The sequence below is a fragment of the Aplysia californica genome, unplaced genomic scaffold (assembly GCF_000002075.1).
Source record: "Aplysia californica isolate F4 #8 unplaced genomic scaffold, AplCal3.0 scaffold00856, whole genome shotgun sequence".
In the NCBI taxonomy this organism is placed as follows: domain Eukaryota; kingdom Metazoa; phylum Mollusca; class Gastropoda; order Aplysiida; family Aplysiidae; genus Aplysia; species Aplysia californica.
The window spans coordinates 235,816-252,650 of record NW_004798126.1 but is presented as its reverse complement, the minus strand read 5'-3'; the positions used below and the strand labels follow the sequence as shown (position 1 = coordinate 252,650).

The window sequence follows — 16,835 nt, the reverse complement described above, 5'->3', positions numbered from 1 at the left end:
CACACACACACACACACACACACACACACACACACACACACACACACACACACACACACACACATGCACACACACTCACACCTACATACACACACACACACACACACACACACACCTACATACACACACACATACACCCGCACACACACACACACACACACACACACACACACACACACACACACACACACACACACAAAATAATGCCACATAGGCTTGATCTTTGACCACTTGCAGATCAGTCAAGTTCCAGATAAGCAATGTCACAACAATAATCTCAGAATTTGAGGTTAGTAGTTTACATTGATGCTTTCTAATAAAAATCAAGATCAATCTTAACGCTCTGTCAGTTCTGTATAACTCTGTTTAAAGATGAGGCCGAGTTAACACGCTGGAGAAGGAGTTAAACTGAATTTTAAAATTGATATACTGTACTAGATGTACTAGATGCCTCTGTTGTTCACATATTAGATGATGCCAGAGAAAAGCCGCCTTTTAGGTGTGATTGATTTTGTTTAGTACCAGTATCTGTATCTGCTGATATGTAATTTTTAGGCTTTTGGTTTTTTGCATGAAAATCTTGGGAATATTTGTGTGTGGAGTGTCATCATCTTTCTACTGGGATACTGTTTCCCATTCAGAGCAGGTTGATCCTGACAGGCAGGGTCGAAAAAGTGCAAGGCTTGAATGATCTAAATTCGTGTGGATGAGGGCATAAAAGATTCGCAATGTTGTGTAGTCTAAGTATTTCAATTTGTCTGTCCCTGTGGTTTTATGCATCCCGCATAATTTAGCAAAATTTGATCATTTTTTGCATAATTTCTGATTATTTTCCTTTATTATTCTTTGTTAAAATTAACAGAATCGCATAATTTCACATTTTTGGATTCAGTTTGTATAATTTAAGAATTTTCTTGCATAAAACAACGGGGACAGATTTGTCTATTGTCAGCAACATTGTAAATGTAAACTCAAAAGAAATGCTTTCTACGAGGCGGAAATGAGATGGTATATATTTTTCTACATAGTGGATGTAACTTACTTGAAATGTATGAGCCAAAGAATTTTTCCCTGAAACTTACAGCAGAATTGGAAAACAATTTATTGAATTTCCTGTCTTCATTTAAGTCAAATTACAAAAAAATAAGTCTTCAGTTCTTGAAAATTGTTAGTGTGATAGACTCTGAAATTCTTTGATCATCACCCTTCCTATCTTAGAACAGAAATAAGAAGATTACTGTGGTATGAAGAAAAGAATAGTCCGAAAGAGGTAGCACTTTGCTGAACATTTAAAGGGCTACTTTCCATTCATGTGTATATGCTTTAAGCATTGAAGATCATTACTACTTTTTCTTTCATCTTCAGACCTCTTAAATGTTCATGTTACTTTTTCTTTCAACTTCAGACCTCTCTAATGTTCATGTTACTTTTTCTTCCAGCCTCAGACCTCTCAAATGTTCATGTTACTTTTTCTTTCAACTTCAGACCTCTCACATGTTCATGTTACTTTTTCTTTCAGCCCTCTCAAATGTTCATGTTACTTTTTCTTTCAGCCTCAGACCTCTCACATGTTCATGTCACTTTTTCTTTTAGCTTCAAACCTCTCACATGTTCATGTCACTTTTTCTTTTAGCTTCAAACCTCTCACATGTTCATGTCACTTTTTCTTTCAGCCCTCTCAAATGTTCATACGGAATCCGTTGCTTCAGTTGCTTACGGGGATGTCTGGTGGAGCCCCACTTCCCATGATGGGCAACATGGCTCTCACAGGCTCTGGACCAAGCAGTAGCCGAGACGACAGTAAGACTCGTCTTGATGCTATGAAGGCTGGGATAGCAAGCCAGATTGAAAAGCTGAAAGCCACTGCGCCAAAAACTAGAGTTGGTGTGGTGGCTTTCAATGGTGAAGTAAGAACCAGGATTTAAAAAATCTTGTTCACTTCTGATTGCCATGGACTGCCAATAGCAAAGCAGCAAATTTTGTTGTCCTATCGTTGTTGGGTCATGTGTTATGATGTGATCAGAAGCTTGGGTATGAGAGACAAAATGTTATCAATTGACAATAAGAAAATTGGATGTAAAAGACAAAATGTGACATATAGTGTATGTTATGATAAACAAACTTGGGCATTAAGTCATTGAGGGACAATCAGTCAAAATGCATGCTACGTTTTGTTCTGTGTTCTGTTTATCTGTCAGATGTGCATGTTGTAATCCTTTCCAGTACTCTTTTACTTTCTATGAAGACAAGAAATACTCTAATCGGTATAAAAACATGTGTATGGTACTTTTGAAACCGGAATGTGGCTGCCTGACAGGGCTCTACTAAGTAGGAAAAATGGTCACATATGTACATGATAAAAATCAGTAACACTGCAGGTTGAAGAACCAATAGCTGACTACTCCTGAGATCTAGCAGAGAAGAAAAAGAAATAGCCAGACACACCTTTACAACTTCTTTGATTCCAAACGCACTGACGATGTCTGTACTTTAGAGCATATCAAGGAAGTCAAGATCAGAAGGGAGGGAAGTAGTACTTGCGTAATCTACTTCCTCTATGTCTACCGCCCAGGCAAAGCTGTATCATTTGTACTGTTTTAAGATCATATGTCAAAATGCAAAAGTCCATCACTTTCTAATAGCAGCCCTTGCGCATACGTCAACTGGAAAAAAGAGCATGAAACAAAGTCTGAAAATGTTTTGAAGTCTTACTGCATGCATAAAAAAACGACTAAATAAGTAGGCCTATTATGTTGAATAAATAAGTATTATGTTGACTAAATAAGTATTATGTTGACTAAATAAGTATTATGTTGACTAAATAAGTATTATGTTGACTAAATAAGTATTAAATAAGTATTATGTTGACTAAATAAGTATTATGTTGACTAAATAAGTATTGACTAAATAAGTATTATGTTGACTACATAAGTATTATGTTGACTAAATAAGTATTATGTTAAATAAGTTTTATGTTGACTAAATAAGTATTATGTTAAATAAGTATTATGTTGACTAAATAAGTATTATGTTGACTAAATAAGTATTATGTTGAATGAATAAGTATTATGTTGACTAAATAAGTATTATGTTGAATAAATAAGTATTATGTTGACTAAATAAGTAATATGTTGACTAAATAAGTATTGACTAAATAAGTAGGCTATTATGTTGACTAAATAAGTATTATGTTGACTAAATAAGTATTATGTTGACTAAATAAGTATTATGTTGACTAAATAAGTATTAAATATGTATTATGTTGAATAAATAAGTATTGACTAAATAAGTATTATGTTGACTAAATAAGTATTATGTTGACTAAATAAGTATTATGTTAAATAAGTTTTATGTTGACTAAATAGTATTATGTTAAATAAGTATTATGTTGACTAAATAAGTATTATGTTGACTAAATAAGTATTATGTTGAATAAATAAGTATTATGTTGACTAAATAAGTATTATGTTGACTAAATAAGTATTGACTAAATAAGTATTATGTTGACTAAATAAGTATTATGTTGACTAAATAAGTATTATGTTGACTAAATAAGTATTATGTTGTGGTTAACACTTACTGGTCACTTCCCATTGCCGCAATAATGCAACGGTGAAAATTATCCGTTCGGGACACTTGACGAAGTTCTGCGACAGACCTGAGAAGTCCGTTGCTGTCACTCTCCTGGCTGGGTGACCAGATGGGGTATTGTGTACTGCTGGCTGTGTGACTGCAAAGTGTTAAAACCATTTTTGTCCAAATTCAAGGATATATAGGTGAAAAGTGTCAAAGGTTTGTTTTATTTGAGTGTGTTTTTCTCTCCTCCAGGTGACCGTGTTTGGGGATGGGAGCCACAAGCCAGAGGTTGTCTCGGAGCAGTTCTATTTCGACTACAACATGCTGCTGACCGTTGGTCAACAACAGGAGCCCCTCGGGCACGTGGAATCAAACTGTGACAACCTGGTCAAGGCTCTGAAGGGGTTCGTTTCTGATAAATTTGAGGGGGGGGGGGGGGGGGTAGAAGTAAAGTTGGCCGGTCTGTTTCAAATGTGCTTGATCTAATCTATTGTGGAGATCTTGGGGTCAGTGTCGGGGTCACAGTGGGATTGCTGCCGTTGTCTTACAGGAACAGGAAACTGCTGGCTGGGATCAGTGTGATGCATGAAGACATGGCGGGGGGGGGGGGGGGGGGGTATTCTTTACTTTTACCACTTTTTGTTCATTGTTTATGAAGCTTAATGTCAAAATTTATATGGAGTGTTGTGGTATCACCTTCTCCTTCAGCAGTTGCAGGCTAAGCTGATGTCAGTTGATTATAATATAAATTTTATTTTTCAACACTGCTGTTGTATAAACATAAATTTTAAATTCTACTTGAAAAAATGTTTCCCGGGTGTTTACCTTTTGTACTGTTTCTTTATTTTCTAGATATAAGCTGTTTTATTGTGGCAACTTTTTTGTAGACTTCACTGGGAACTTTAATAAAATCAAGTTCAGCTATTTCAATTAGTTAGATTTCTTTGCAATGAGCAGAACTACAGAATTTATGCAGAAAGAGAAAATAAGACTGCAGTATAAGGTAGTATCAAAATGCTCCCCAGTTCCTCTTGAATTTTCTCTTTTTATTTAAGTTAAAAAAAGATTGGAACTTTTTAAAATCAGTCAATATTTTTTCATTGTCTAGGATGGAAGAGGATGGACGCACAGCTCTGGGGCCAGCTCTGGTGGTTGCCATGGCAATGGCAAGCAAAAGCAAAACTTCAAAGATCATACTGTGTACCGATGGGTATGCCAATGTTGGCCTGGGCAATTTGGAAAGTAACTCTGAGAAGGAGTTGGAGTCCTTCTACTCTCCAGTGTCAGCATATTGCAAAACACAAGGGTAGGTTTTTCTTTTTCTTTTCTTTTTACTCTCTCCTTCTGCTGGTACGGGTCAGCTATCACTGGCAGAAACAAACATCTGTCCTTTTCTTTTTTAACCCTATCCGTACGTCGTGTTTTATTATCGTATCCATATAACATGGGGAACTCTGTGCCCCCACTTTCCAAAGAGGAAATTTACTCATTAAAATCTGATCTGTATACACTTTGCATAGCAGTCTGTCAAAATGATTTTTCGAGAAATACTGAAAGTTTCAAAGAGATTTTCGCACTAGAATTATTCTAAAATGTGAAGAAAACGACCCCTGGGGTACAAAATGACCCCAGGCGTACGGATAGGGTTAAATTGTGAAAAATGAATTCATAACCAACAAATTAAATTTAATGGAACAAACAATGTGCTGTCACTCCTGTTGGTCATCCTTTATAAGACTCTAAGATTTTGATTTGGTCATTTTTTGGTGATAATTTGCTTTGAGAAATGATTGGCACACTGTTCTGTGTGCTATGTTTTTTGTGATCTCTGTATTCTTGACTCTAGCTATTTCAAGTTTATGCACTCCCATCTTTTTCCCATTCCCACACCCCTCTAAAGCAAGTCCTTTAAACTGGCAACACACATTGTTGAAAAAGGAATAAAATGAAGTTCCCAATTTAAGATGTGAACTTCAATTCTTTGTGTGCCTTTGTATGATTAAGAATACATTATAAGATGTGAACTTCAATTCTTTGTGTGCCTTTGTATGATTAAGAATACATTCAAATTTTTGCTCAATTTTCTTCTTTACACTTTGTTTAAACTTCTGATATAGATGTTTTTCACATCTCATATATTTTTTACTACTGCTTTTGGTTTTCAGAATTTCTGTGTCAATCATCAGCTTTGACAAGTGTGGCATAGCGAAGGCGCTTGGAGAGCTTCCTGTTGAAACTGGAGGAACTGTGAGTTTTTTTGTTGCTGGCTGAAAATAGTTACTTTCTACTTTCTGTAATGTAAAGTTTGATAAAGCTTAACTTGTTGGAGTATAAAAAAACTAGAAAACTTCACCCTTCCGACTCTTAAATCCTAATTTTCATATATAGTTTACTTGTATACTCTGTGTCTTTTTGTGGGTAATGGTAATATCTTAATGGACGCTGTCTGTTTGGCCTTGGGGGGAGGGGGTGGGGTGGTTGTTAGTGGAGAGTCCTAAAGAGCTTTGCTTTGTTTTTTTCTCCTTCCTGTTGATATGGAGAGCTGCCTCCTAAATGATATAGATTGTGTTTACGGGGGGTGTGAGGGGGGGTGGGGGTGGGGGTGGGGGGGCGTAAATCTTTTATTTTCAACAACAATCATGATGCAGAGAATTCAATCCTGAGGTTTGGCAGTGAGTTGTTCTTGTCTGTGTTCTTGTAACTGAAGACAGATACTTTCTCAACCGAGGCTTGCACGGTCAACCAGTTATTTCGATAAAAACAGAAAGATTTCTGAAACTGGTACCTTTGTGGGGTGGAGCTTAGGGGAAATTTTATGTCTCTGATTATTATTTCTTTGCTGTGATGTATTTATCAGTGGTTGACTGTAGAAGGTCTCCACCTTGTCTTTGTTTTATATATGTAAAGCTCTATGCTCTATGGTTATTTTTGTTTCAGTTTTGCTCAGCAAAATATGTATATAATACTGTCTTTGACAAACCAATTCCTTTCTCATCCCTACTTGTGCCTTGAAGGTCTGTTACTTAACAGGTTTTTTGTCTTCTCTTCGCAAATTGTTCATCATTTCTTACTTTTTCATGTCAGTTGCCCTCGTAAATTTGTAGCAGTGGTTGGTAGAAGTGGATCTATTGCGGTGTTTTCATCATAATCATAGTATAACTTAACCCTATCCATACGTCGTGTTTTACTATCGTATCCATACGACGTGGGGACCTCAGTGTCACCATTTAACAAAGATAAAGAGGAAATCTACTCGTTAATCCGATCTGTACGCTTTGCATAGCAGTCTGTCAAAACGATTTTCTGAGAAATACTGAAAGTTTCAAAGAGATCTTCGTAGGCTACTAAAAGTATTCTAAAATGTGAAGAATTCAACCCCGGGGGTACAAAATGACCCCAGGGCGTACGGATAGGGTTAACACTTGTACATTGTAGATAGTCTGTCTTTGAGGAGTCCTGAAGAAAAAGGAAGAAAAAGATCAGTAACAGATTGGCTTACATGAGTGGCTGGATTTGAAAGACAAGGGGGAGTCACTAGTTGCAATCATGAGAAACATAATTGTTAACCATTAAATAGAGATGTTTTCAATTATAATGTTACGCATTTCAGTTGGTCTTGATCAAGCCTGATGAACTGGAGCTGCCCATCGGAGACGAGCTCAGAAGGAAGACTATGGCGACAGATGCTTATGTGAAGTTTGTCGTGCACAAACAGCTGTGAGTAATTTTCCTCTTTGCCTTGGATTTTTTTTTTTGAGTACCGTACTGTCGGTTCCACTTATTGTATTATAGGAAACTTGGAGTAGCCCTTACTGTATAAGCCTTTTAACCTTTTCACCATTGAGGTCTGTAATGTATTAAAGTTTGATCATTTGTGTACCAAGAATGTAACAAATGTACTTTTTATGCAATTCTAAAGCATCTTATGTAGCTGTTTTAGACAACTAATATAAGTTACCCTGCCATGTAGTTAGCCATATTCGAAGTAGTCACAGGTAAGATCTTTTAAAATAATAACGCTTTAAGAATGATCTCGGATCAATCATCATGTATGTGATGTAGTTGTGGGGTGAGACCTTTACTTTAAACTTATTTATTAGTTAGAGCTGTGTTCACATGGGAGTGGGCGCTATAGAAATGATCTACTTTATTATTATTATTTACCTCATTTTTTCTTGCATGTGTTGAGTTTTGACCTTCTAAACTTTATGAGCATGCACTCAAAACTTTTTAAAAGTGAGCCTTCTTCTTTAAAGTGGCAGGTGCATTTTTGAAAAACTTTTATTTTGCTCATACAAATTTTGAAATGAAATTTTATTGTCAGCTGATTTCATCCTATGTTTATTCAAATATCCTCATTTATATGAATCTATACAGTTATACCTAGTTATGAGTACTTTTTCTGTGAAGATGACAAGTCCAGTGTGTGTAAAGGAATTATGGCGGAAGGGTTATGATATATCAAAGTGGGTTTGAATTATGTTTCTTCAGATACATTGCAAGCTCAGACAGCAAAGTGGAACCAAAGAGCAACCACTATCATCTTGTTGGGATTTTGCACGATGAAATGAGTCAGGTGTTTACTTTCGGTTTTCGAAAAGATGAAAAAAGCAAACAGGAGCGGAAGGAAAAAAAGGAACAGGATCAAACTGGGGAAGAGACTTCAGATAAATTTTCTTCAATTTGCGAACCTGTAACGGATGAGAAAGAGCAGCCAGCAGATTCTGGGGAAAGGAACAGCTCGGAGACTTCCCAATCGAACCTAACGACAGAGAAAATAAGAGAACTAACAGATGAAGAAGTCGCTCGTCTTGCTGAAAGGGAGGATCCGGATGCCGCGAATTCTCCTGGTACTAAGAGAAAACGTGGGTCTGAGGAACCCACTCCAGCCCCGACCACAAACGGGGATGATTCTTCCTCCAATCAGGAGGAAACGAAAGGTAATTTATATATTTTGTGTTAAAGTTTATACTTGTTATTGTTATTCAGGCTTCCATAATATCACTTGGCATAGAAAAAGTCTTCATAAGTGCCCTTTTAATGTTTACTGTTGCCGTGGTGATAAGATCGGATAAGTGACATTCAGTCAGTTTTTAAGGAGAAAGAAAAAACTGATTGATTAAAGGGAGGGCTTAGAATTATGCGATATTCATTCTGTTAAAAAGGTCCATTCTTGGTTATTTATTTGAAAATAGATTTCTAACCAGGATATGAAATGTGCTTTGTAGAATACTTTTTTGCGAAAAAAAAAGCAAATTTTGCAGTTGTTCGATCTAATGGTATTTGCAAAAACTTTTTACATGACGGTTCCTTAGTTCAGTAAGCTTTTTTGTAGTAGGACTTTTTTCCCCAACACCTCATTTAGCATTTCCAAGTTCCAAAAAGAAAAGAAAATACGAATCTTAAACCAAAATAAGATAACAATGACAAGTCAACTTTGGGAAAATTTTATAGACTTTTGTTGGAGAGACGTCACATGTAAGCTAGAATTATACCCCAAGTTGTAGGGTTGACAATGAGTTTGGAATTAATTTTTATCTTTACCGTTTTTGCAGAGCAAAAAGAGGAGCCTGTGCCCACAGACAAAGTGGATGATTCTCGAGCAAGTGTTACGGAAGAGTTTCCTTTCCAAGTGCAGATTTGCTATGTGGACCTCAATGGTAAGCTAAAGCTGAGAGACACGACCATAATGTCAGGGTGATAAGGTGTACTTTTTTTTTGGTTCACTTCTTAACCCCCACAGCTGAGTGCTTTATTGACCTTTTCCTGTCTTTTCAAATTATTTTAGAGGTTGGATAACTAAAATAAACTAAACAACCACTCAATTACCATTCACATTTTTTCTCAAGTTTCTCACAGCTGCACTGCAAGTACTGAAGTTTATAGATATTGTTTTTAACAGTCCAAAGAGACCACCATCTGTGGTGTGCTCCTTTACCTATTGTGTTGAGAGAAAGAACTTTTAGGCTGATCCCAACAGAGGCCTGTATTTTTCTCTTCCGTAAACATTTCCTTTCACTGGGTTAGGCCACCAAATACATCCTGTTGATTAAAATTTTTTTCTTTTGCACGTATGTTTCTGCATTCCAATGTTACTATTGTTGAAAAAGCTTTATTGGCTAAGTGTGGAGTAGTAAAGAGCTGAGAAAGCAATCATCTCCTACGCAAAAACAATTCTTTTGCCTTTCCTCTTTCAAATTTTGTTCTCTCTTCAACCGTAACAGACTCTTGTTTCTTTTACTTTTAGGAACCGAAGCCATCAGGGTGTGGACCAATGTGAAGCCTGTCACTGGCGATAGGCAACAGGCAGATGAAGGTACATGTCGTTTGTTTTGTGTTCATGTCTTTTAAATATAAGGGAGCTCTCAACTTTACAAGAGCTATTGCTTTACAGGCTGTCAAATTAGTAGCCTACAGCTTGAGAGAGATCTCAATTATTGCCAAATTACTGGCTATCTTGCTTGTGCCCTTTTATTCTAGGTGCAGTTTTTTTTAAAGGTGCACATGTGTCTGTATTGCTTATTTTTGAGAGATATGACGCTGATGAATTTAGCTAATTTTGTGCAAACTGACATTATGAAACTAAATGATATTTTTACCTTATGTCAGTTGTGATGCTCCTTTGAAAATATACTTTACCATGTGTTCGTCTGACTTTTATATTTGTACTTGGGTGTTTCGAAAGATTTTGAATTGCATTGTCATTTTCTAAATTACAATGGTTTTGTGTAGCCTTTCTGTAATTTGGAAGCTGGATTGTTCAAGATGGCAAAACATTATATTTTATAATATATATATATATATTATATATTAATGACGTTTTTTTTAAAGAACTACGTACACGTACCTCTTTCCCTCTCAGGTCAATTTTGAATTTCGTGTTTCTGACTGTGTCTTATCAACGACATGTTGAAAAATCAATGGTGTGGTAACAGTGACCATCTTTTGGCAGCATTTTCTTATTGTACCATTTACAACGTTGTCTGAAAACTTTGCGGCCGCGACGCTAAGAAGCCGTACCTTTTTCCCCAAGGGACGCTGATTGGCAACGGTGTGATATAGCATGTACCGCATCTGTATCCTGGTCTGTGGGGATAAGTGTTGTGCGCTCTGCCCGCTGCGTGGGTGGATAGAGTTAAAGTAATTTAACCTAAAAAAAAATTAGCTACAAATTGAGTATTCCTCAAGATGTTTAGAGAGTATTTAATTGCACCTTTCTCTCTTTGTGTTCTACTGTATCTGTAACTCAGATTGGAATTAGGATTCCCCCCCCAGGGCAGTGCCACTGACTGTAGTGTCTTTAGGCCATTCCCAAAGGGGGGACATTTCTCGTTCAAGCACAGTAGAATTGTAAATGGGCTAATTCATGTCACGCTCATAACTGTGCCTGATCTACAACAGGGAACTGCTGCTTTTTTTTTCCTAATCCTTAATATTGTCTTTTTCCTCTACTTCTTTTGTATGTTTGTCCCTCTCTTGTGACCTGCTATTTCCGGGGTGCCTTGATAGTTGAGGCAGACCTTGTGCTGTTGAAGCTAGAGAGGTGAGCAGAGTAAGTCTGATTCCCTGTAAAGACGTCTCTGTTGACACCCACCCCTTGGCGCTCATATGACCTTATGCAGTTGCGAGCGCCGTAAAACCCTCTACTATAATAAAAAAAAATAGAATTAAGATTCTCTTGGTGTTTGATGATGAACATGGCCTGGGTATTTTTATATTTTTATCTCCAGCCAGCAACATGAGGACAAGAGTGGACAACTTGATTCAACAATCTGCAAAAGAATTGTTTGACATTTATAACAAGAAGATCACTGGTGTAAGCCTGTTGTCAAAGACAAGAGCTCTTCAGAATGAAATCAACGACTTGTTGAAACAAAAGTTGTAAGTTGTGTAACTTGTCATATATATTATTGCCAGTGTCATTACACCATTGCCCGAATCAACGTCTGGGGTGGAGGGGGGTGAGGGTTGGTTCAGGTAATGCGGTTATTTGAATAAAGACATTACGTGGCAACTTAACTTACAATTACAGTCGACTACAGATGAGTTATGTCGTCGGGGGAGTGAGAAAAAAAAAGATCAACTCATCCGAAGTTCAAATTATCTGTTGGGACCTGTAAAGAAGAACAGGTGGGTAGACCAGAGAAAAAGAGCAAGTTAATAGCAAATCAACTCTAGTTTCATTTTTAAAAAAAAGTTTCCTTTTAGTTTTTAAGAGGAAAATCACAAGTGACCGTGTTATCGTTTTGATTTTGGATGATCTGTTTTTCTTTAGTTTTCTCCAAACTTCGAAAAGTGACTTGAGCACTTGTGGAATGACACAAGCTGACGAAATGAGATTGACGGATATATATGTTGTTTGAGTTTTAGTAAGAATTTTTACGGTACTTGCAACACACTAGGGTCATGAGAGTAAGAAACACGAAAAATGAAAGATAGATAAGGAGGATAGATGTTTGATAGAAAAGAAGGAGCAGACCACACCAGAGCACCCGCCAACCACTGACCATGCAGTGATCGGTCCTATTGAGTGATGTTGGCAGACCACAACTGATTTTTATCCCTGCACCATTTAGAATAGAGATGAAAATATTGTGGAGATGTGCTCATTTCTCAGGGTTGCCAGCTTGATTCTGTAAAGATGGCTTAAGAAAACGTTGGTAAAATTTCATGAATTTGGATTGAATAGTTAATTGAGTTTACAGCATGATGGTGAGGGAAACATGTAATCAAAATCTATTCTCCCCTTGTGCCTCCATTCCCTTTTCAAATATTCCTAAATAAAAGGAAAAATAAAGTAAACATGATTAAAATAAACCCAGAACTGTGGCATTTAATTTAGAAGTTAATCACAAACTGACTCCACCGTATTCCTTCATATGTGAGATAGAAGAAAAGATGTGATGCATCAATGATTTCTGGAAGCTGAAGAGTGGCTTTTTACTTTTTGGGTATTTACTGAATGCAAAAGAATGAAAAAAAAAATGTTCCTGGTGCGATTGTTTACTCTCCAATACTGTATGTTGGGTCTTAAATCTGGCTCTGTGGTTAAATGCAATTTTTGCCCCTCTCTTTTGCTCATTGTGCTTCAAATCTCAGTGTTGAAGAACCATATATGCTTGCAAGTACATCTGAAGCACACTGGTGACTATGCTTTTACCAAAGAAAAAGAGCCTATCCTACAATGCCTTTGTTAAGTTGGTAAACAGTCCTGGGGGTGGAGGGCGGAAGAAGTATTCAGTTCTTCTAATTTTTCGAAGCCTATCTGTCTTTTTTAAAAGTATTTTTAGTTTGTTAGTAGTTGTTGTTTGTAGGAATCGAAAGGTTTATATTTTGGTTTACACCTTGTGTAGCTCTCTCCTGCTTTTTAAAGATAATAATGTTTCTGCTTTTTTTTCTCTCTTTTTGTACAGGACGACGGATGTCAGCCAGTCCTTGAATAGATATTTGACAATTCTTGGCAAGGTAAGTGATGCTTTGGAATACTTTGAAACTCATGTCTGAATAGGAGGAATCTATGCTCAAAGTGACTCACAGTAACTGCAATAAAACTGAATTAGAATGATCTGTGATTTTGTTTGTAATAGATTATGTAAGTTAGCGATTAATTATAGTGCACTATAAGTTTGTAACTGAGATTTTAAAATATCAATTTAAGAATGAGTAAAATTTTTCTTTATAAGACACAAAATGTGTGACATAAACAGTAGGGAAGAAAATAAAAATAATAATAATAATTATAAATGAATTTATAACGTGCCAGAATCCACAAAAAGTGCTCAGTGGCGCTTACAAAATACAAACACACACAAAAGCTCTAAAGCTCCGTAGCACTATGACATGCATAATTTAAAAAAAACAAAAAAATATGACAGATATTTCAGATATATAGAGTTCCAGCATTATAAATGTACTTTCCTGATGTATCACTGGTGCACTGCTACAGCACTGATTAGATTAGCACTGATAATTATGTCAACTTGTCTTTTAATTTTAAAATTGGAAATATTCCTGCTGTTCTAAAATCACCCAGCTGACTCTCCTTGAGAACTTATCATTTACATTTTCAGCTTACTTGTACCCTATTCAGTTTCCTCTTCTTTTCTACACATAGATCTGTCCTGATGAAAAATCTTGTACAACCTGATTATTTGTTAACTTTTATGACTCTAGCATGATTTCCACTTCCTCTCCCCTCCTCCAACACACTTTTGGTCTAGACATTTTTGGTGGTTGTCTTGGCTGTTACTATGAGATGAAGTAGGTGACATAATCAACAGATAGTTTACTTCACTCACAAATGCACAGTGTCTGATTGGGTAGGGGTGGGGGGTGTTTATAGCAGTTAAGTTATTGTACAAAATGCTTTTTATGTATATAAAAGTATGAATGGTTTGTTCTGATGCTGTCAAGTAGGCAATGTCTGGATAGAAATCATTCATCAACATCAATTCTGTAAAGTAATATGACAATGTTTTACATCTCTCCACAGATTCGTCAAACAGACCATATTGGTGAAGTCGTTGCCAGTGAGCTGCGCAACTTCCAGCAAGGAAAAATTATTGTCACCAATGCAACTTAAACTAAAAAAAACTGGGCAGGATCTTGATGGTTGGTATCGTACAAGGACATGATATGTTGAGTAGAGGGCCTATATAATTACACTGGTTGGCATATGATTTTGAGTATGAGTAAAGAGAAGCACATGGATACAATAATTTTGAATAATGGTCCTTTAGTGCTGGGAAAAAGTAAGATAGACAGAAACAACAGGTGAGAAGTAAAGAATAGGGTCTACCAGTAGCGCCCTCAAACCATTCTCAATGTGTGGCGTAAATTGGGCCGACAAGTCGGCTGGAGAAGCCGGATAAGGGGGTGGAGGGTTGGGGTTTACCTACGCTCAATCTACGTACTCCTCTGGCCTCTGTTCAGGAGTGGCTGATGGCTATCGAAACGGAACACTTCCCACACACTGGAAAGAGTGAGAGAGAAGGAGAGCTGAAGGGGAACAGGAAGATTCAAAGGCTTTTGTGATCCTGCCCAACAGATCTCCTATCTGGTTCTAACTAGAACCATTTTATAAGTAGATGGACTTTGAGAAGGATCTTGAGGAGGAAGAGGAGGAGGAGCTGTAGTCATGTTTCACGCCTACAATGATTAGAACTTTGTAGACAAATAAACCGCTTTGCGTGGATGTTATGTACTGAATACAATGTAAAAATGTATCACAAGCGAGTTGATGAGTAGTAAAACATCTGAAATGGTGATGAAATGTTTGTCTTTTTAGTAGTATATGTATCTCGATTATATTCATATTCACTTTAGTTTTCAGCATTAATCGTTCAGAAATATTTAGTTCACTCTGTGTTTTGGAATGATGAGAATATGAAATTTCCCTATCTAATGAAAAGAAAAGAAAAATCTACGGAAACTATTGTGTGCATACATTATTTATAAAGTTTTTTTTTGTGCTCGAGTAAAATGATATGTCTACAGTTATCAACAGTGCTGTTCTGTCAATGATATTTAATCGACGGGAAGACAGAGACCAAAGTCCAAACCTTGTCAGGTGTAAATATGACTATGAGGCCTGTGGTAGTATTTAAAGTTTGTTTGATGTCTTTTACTTTTAACACTCATTAATCTAGAATTGGGATGAGATTTTGCTCTTGCTCCGAAAGGCATAGATCTAAGTTGTTTTGGTAAAAGAAAAATAGTGATTCATACAACTGTTTTATCTTGTATTTTTGATTATGCATGTCTTCAAAGTTAACAAAATGCAAGGCTTGTTTTTATCTATGATAAGCTGTTAATTTTTGTTTTGTTGTTGAAATAGTAGAATGCCCCCCCCCCCCCTTTTTACAGCGGAAGTATTTTCAGTTTCCACATCGACACAATTTAGATCATTATCATTAAAAGGAGGCTGGCTTTGACCCAGACTTAAAGAGGGATACGATGTCCATGCAGAAAGATCGAGATACAAGATAAAAACTCTCCCCACTCCTCACATGGGAATCCAACTGGACAGGTGTTCACCCCACCCCCCCCCTTCCTTCCTTCAGAATACTAGAACTAGAACACACGCACTAGTTCCGAATGTCCAGGCAGCTGAAGAAAAAACTCAGACCTGACCCCCCCCCCCCACTGTATCCACACTTCAAACTCCACCCTGTTGTTGGTGAGAATGATGATCCTATGTCTTTGCCATTTACAATACATTGTTGTGTTGTGTTATTTTTCCATGTAAACTCATCATCAACACAGATGTACAAACTTGTAATAATACAGAATTTTATTTTCTTCTTGTTTCCATTTCATTTATTGTATTTGTATTTTCTTATTAGGAATTTGTAGTGGGTAGTGCCTAGTTAGGCATAATTTGTGTCTTTTACTTCTTCTTATTTGAATGATCATGATTATGTTCAGCTTTTGAGGTTACCAGTCCTTGTGCCTCACAGCTGTCAAGACTATATAAGAGTGAAATAAATCTCCCTACACTGCTGTGTGCATAAAAGGATGAAGGCTTCATAGGGTTGATAAGTTTCTAATGAATTGATATTTTTACTCAAGCTTGCAGTGAATGATATTTTGTACTACTCGAGAACAACTCAATGTCAGTGGTGTAACGGCAAGGCTCCAAGTTCAGCTCAAGAATAGCAAGCTCAAAACGACATGTATTTTCAAGACACCCCCCCCCCCCTCACTATAGATGGTTTAATCCTATCCTAGGGCTGCAAAATGATTTATATCCTCTTTCATTATTTATGTAATTTTTGACCTATCGAAACTAATTGGGTCACAAAAGGGGGACATGTTATAAAAGGTGTTGAGCTAAAAAAAGAAAATTAGTAGAAAAAAAATTGCCCATCGGCCAGAAAAAAGCTGCTTTCTTTGATTTCGTTGTTTTGACGAGGGCCTAATTTCACCATGATGCCTCACAAATGATGAAAGTATAGATATGTAACCAACTCTTGGGCGGATATTCTTAATTCTTGTGAAGAACATGGAGGTTATAAAGGTATTTAGAATTTCGATGCCTCTTCTCAGAATTATACGTTCCTGTTTCCACACCTTATTTTTTCACTCTAGTTTTAGTATTGTAAGCCTTTTATCATTCTTTCCATAAGTGTGCTAGTAAAGTTTTTTGTAAAATCTCTCTTACACACCAGGCTCATTATTCTATTCAACTTCAACTCACACTCTGTGGCATCTGGTGATTTAGGCACAGATTCAAAGACAGGCTTAATCATATCTTAACT

General features: G+C 36.7%; 1 protein-coding gene across 5 annotated transcripts in view; it reads left to right on the top strand.

Annotated features, from left to right (window-relative positions):
* LOC101856297 overlaps nucleotides 1–16,416 on the top strand; it is a 30,788-nt gene extending 14,372 nt beyond the window's left edge. For all 5 annotated transcript variants that reach the window (XM_005110137.3, XM_005110138.3, XM_005110135.3 and 2 more), the window contains exons 6-16: nucleotides 1,674–1,907; nucleotides 3,829–3,980; nucleotides 4,685–4,882; nucleotides 5,742–5,823; nucleotides 7,187–7,293; nucleotides 8,068–8,516; nucleotides 9,132–9,236; nucleotides 9,824–9,892; nucleotides 11,307–11,457; nucleotides 12,990–13,041; nucleotides 14,069–16,416. In XM_005110137.3, the coding sequence (XP_005110194.1) occupies nucleotides 1,674–1,907; nucleotides 3,829–3,980; nucleotides 4,685–4,882; nucleotides 5,742–5,823; nucleotides 7,187–7,293; nucleotides 8,068–8,516; nucleotides 9,132–9,236; nucleotides 9,824–9,892; nucleotides 11,307–11,457; nucleotides 12,990–13,041; nucleotides 14,069–14,158 (1,689 nt within the window). In that variant the 3' untranslated portion in view covers nucleotides 14,159–16,416. The remainder of the gene's footprint in view (nucleotides 1–1,673; nucleotides 1,908–3,828; nucleotides 3,981–4,684; nucleotides 4,883–5,741; nucleotides 5,824–7,186; nucleotides 7,294–8,067; nucleotides 8,517–9,131; nucleotides 9,237–9,823; nucleotides 9,893–11,306; nucleotides 11,458–12,989; nucleotides 13,042–14,068) is intronic.
* The last annotated feature ends 419 nt before the right edge of the window (nucleotides 16,417–16,835 follow it).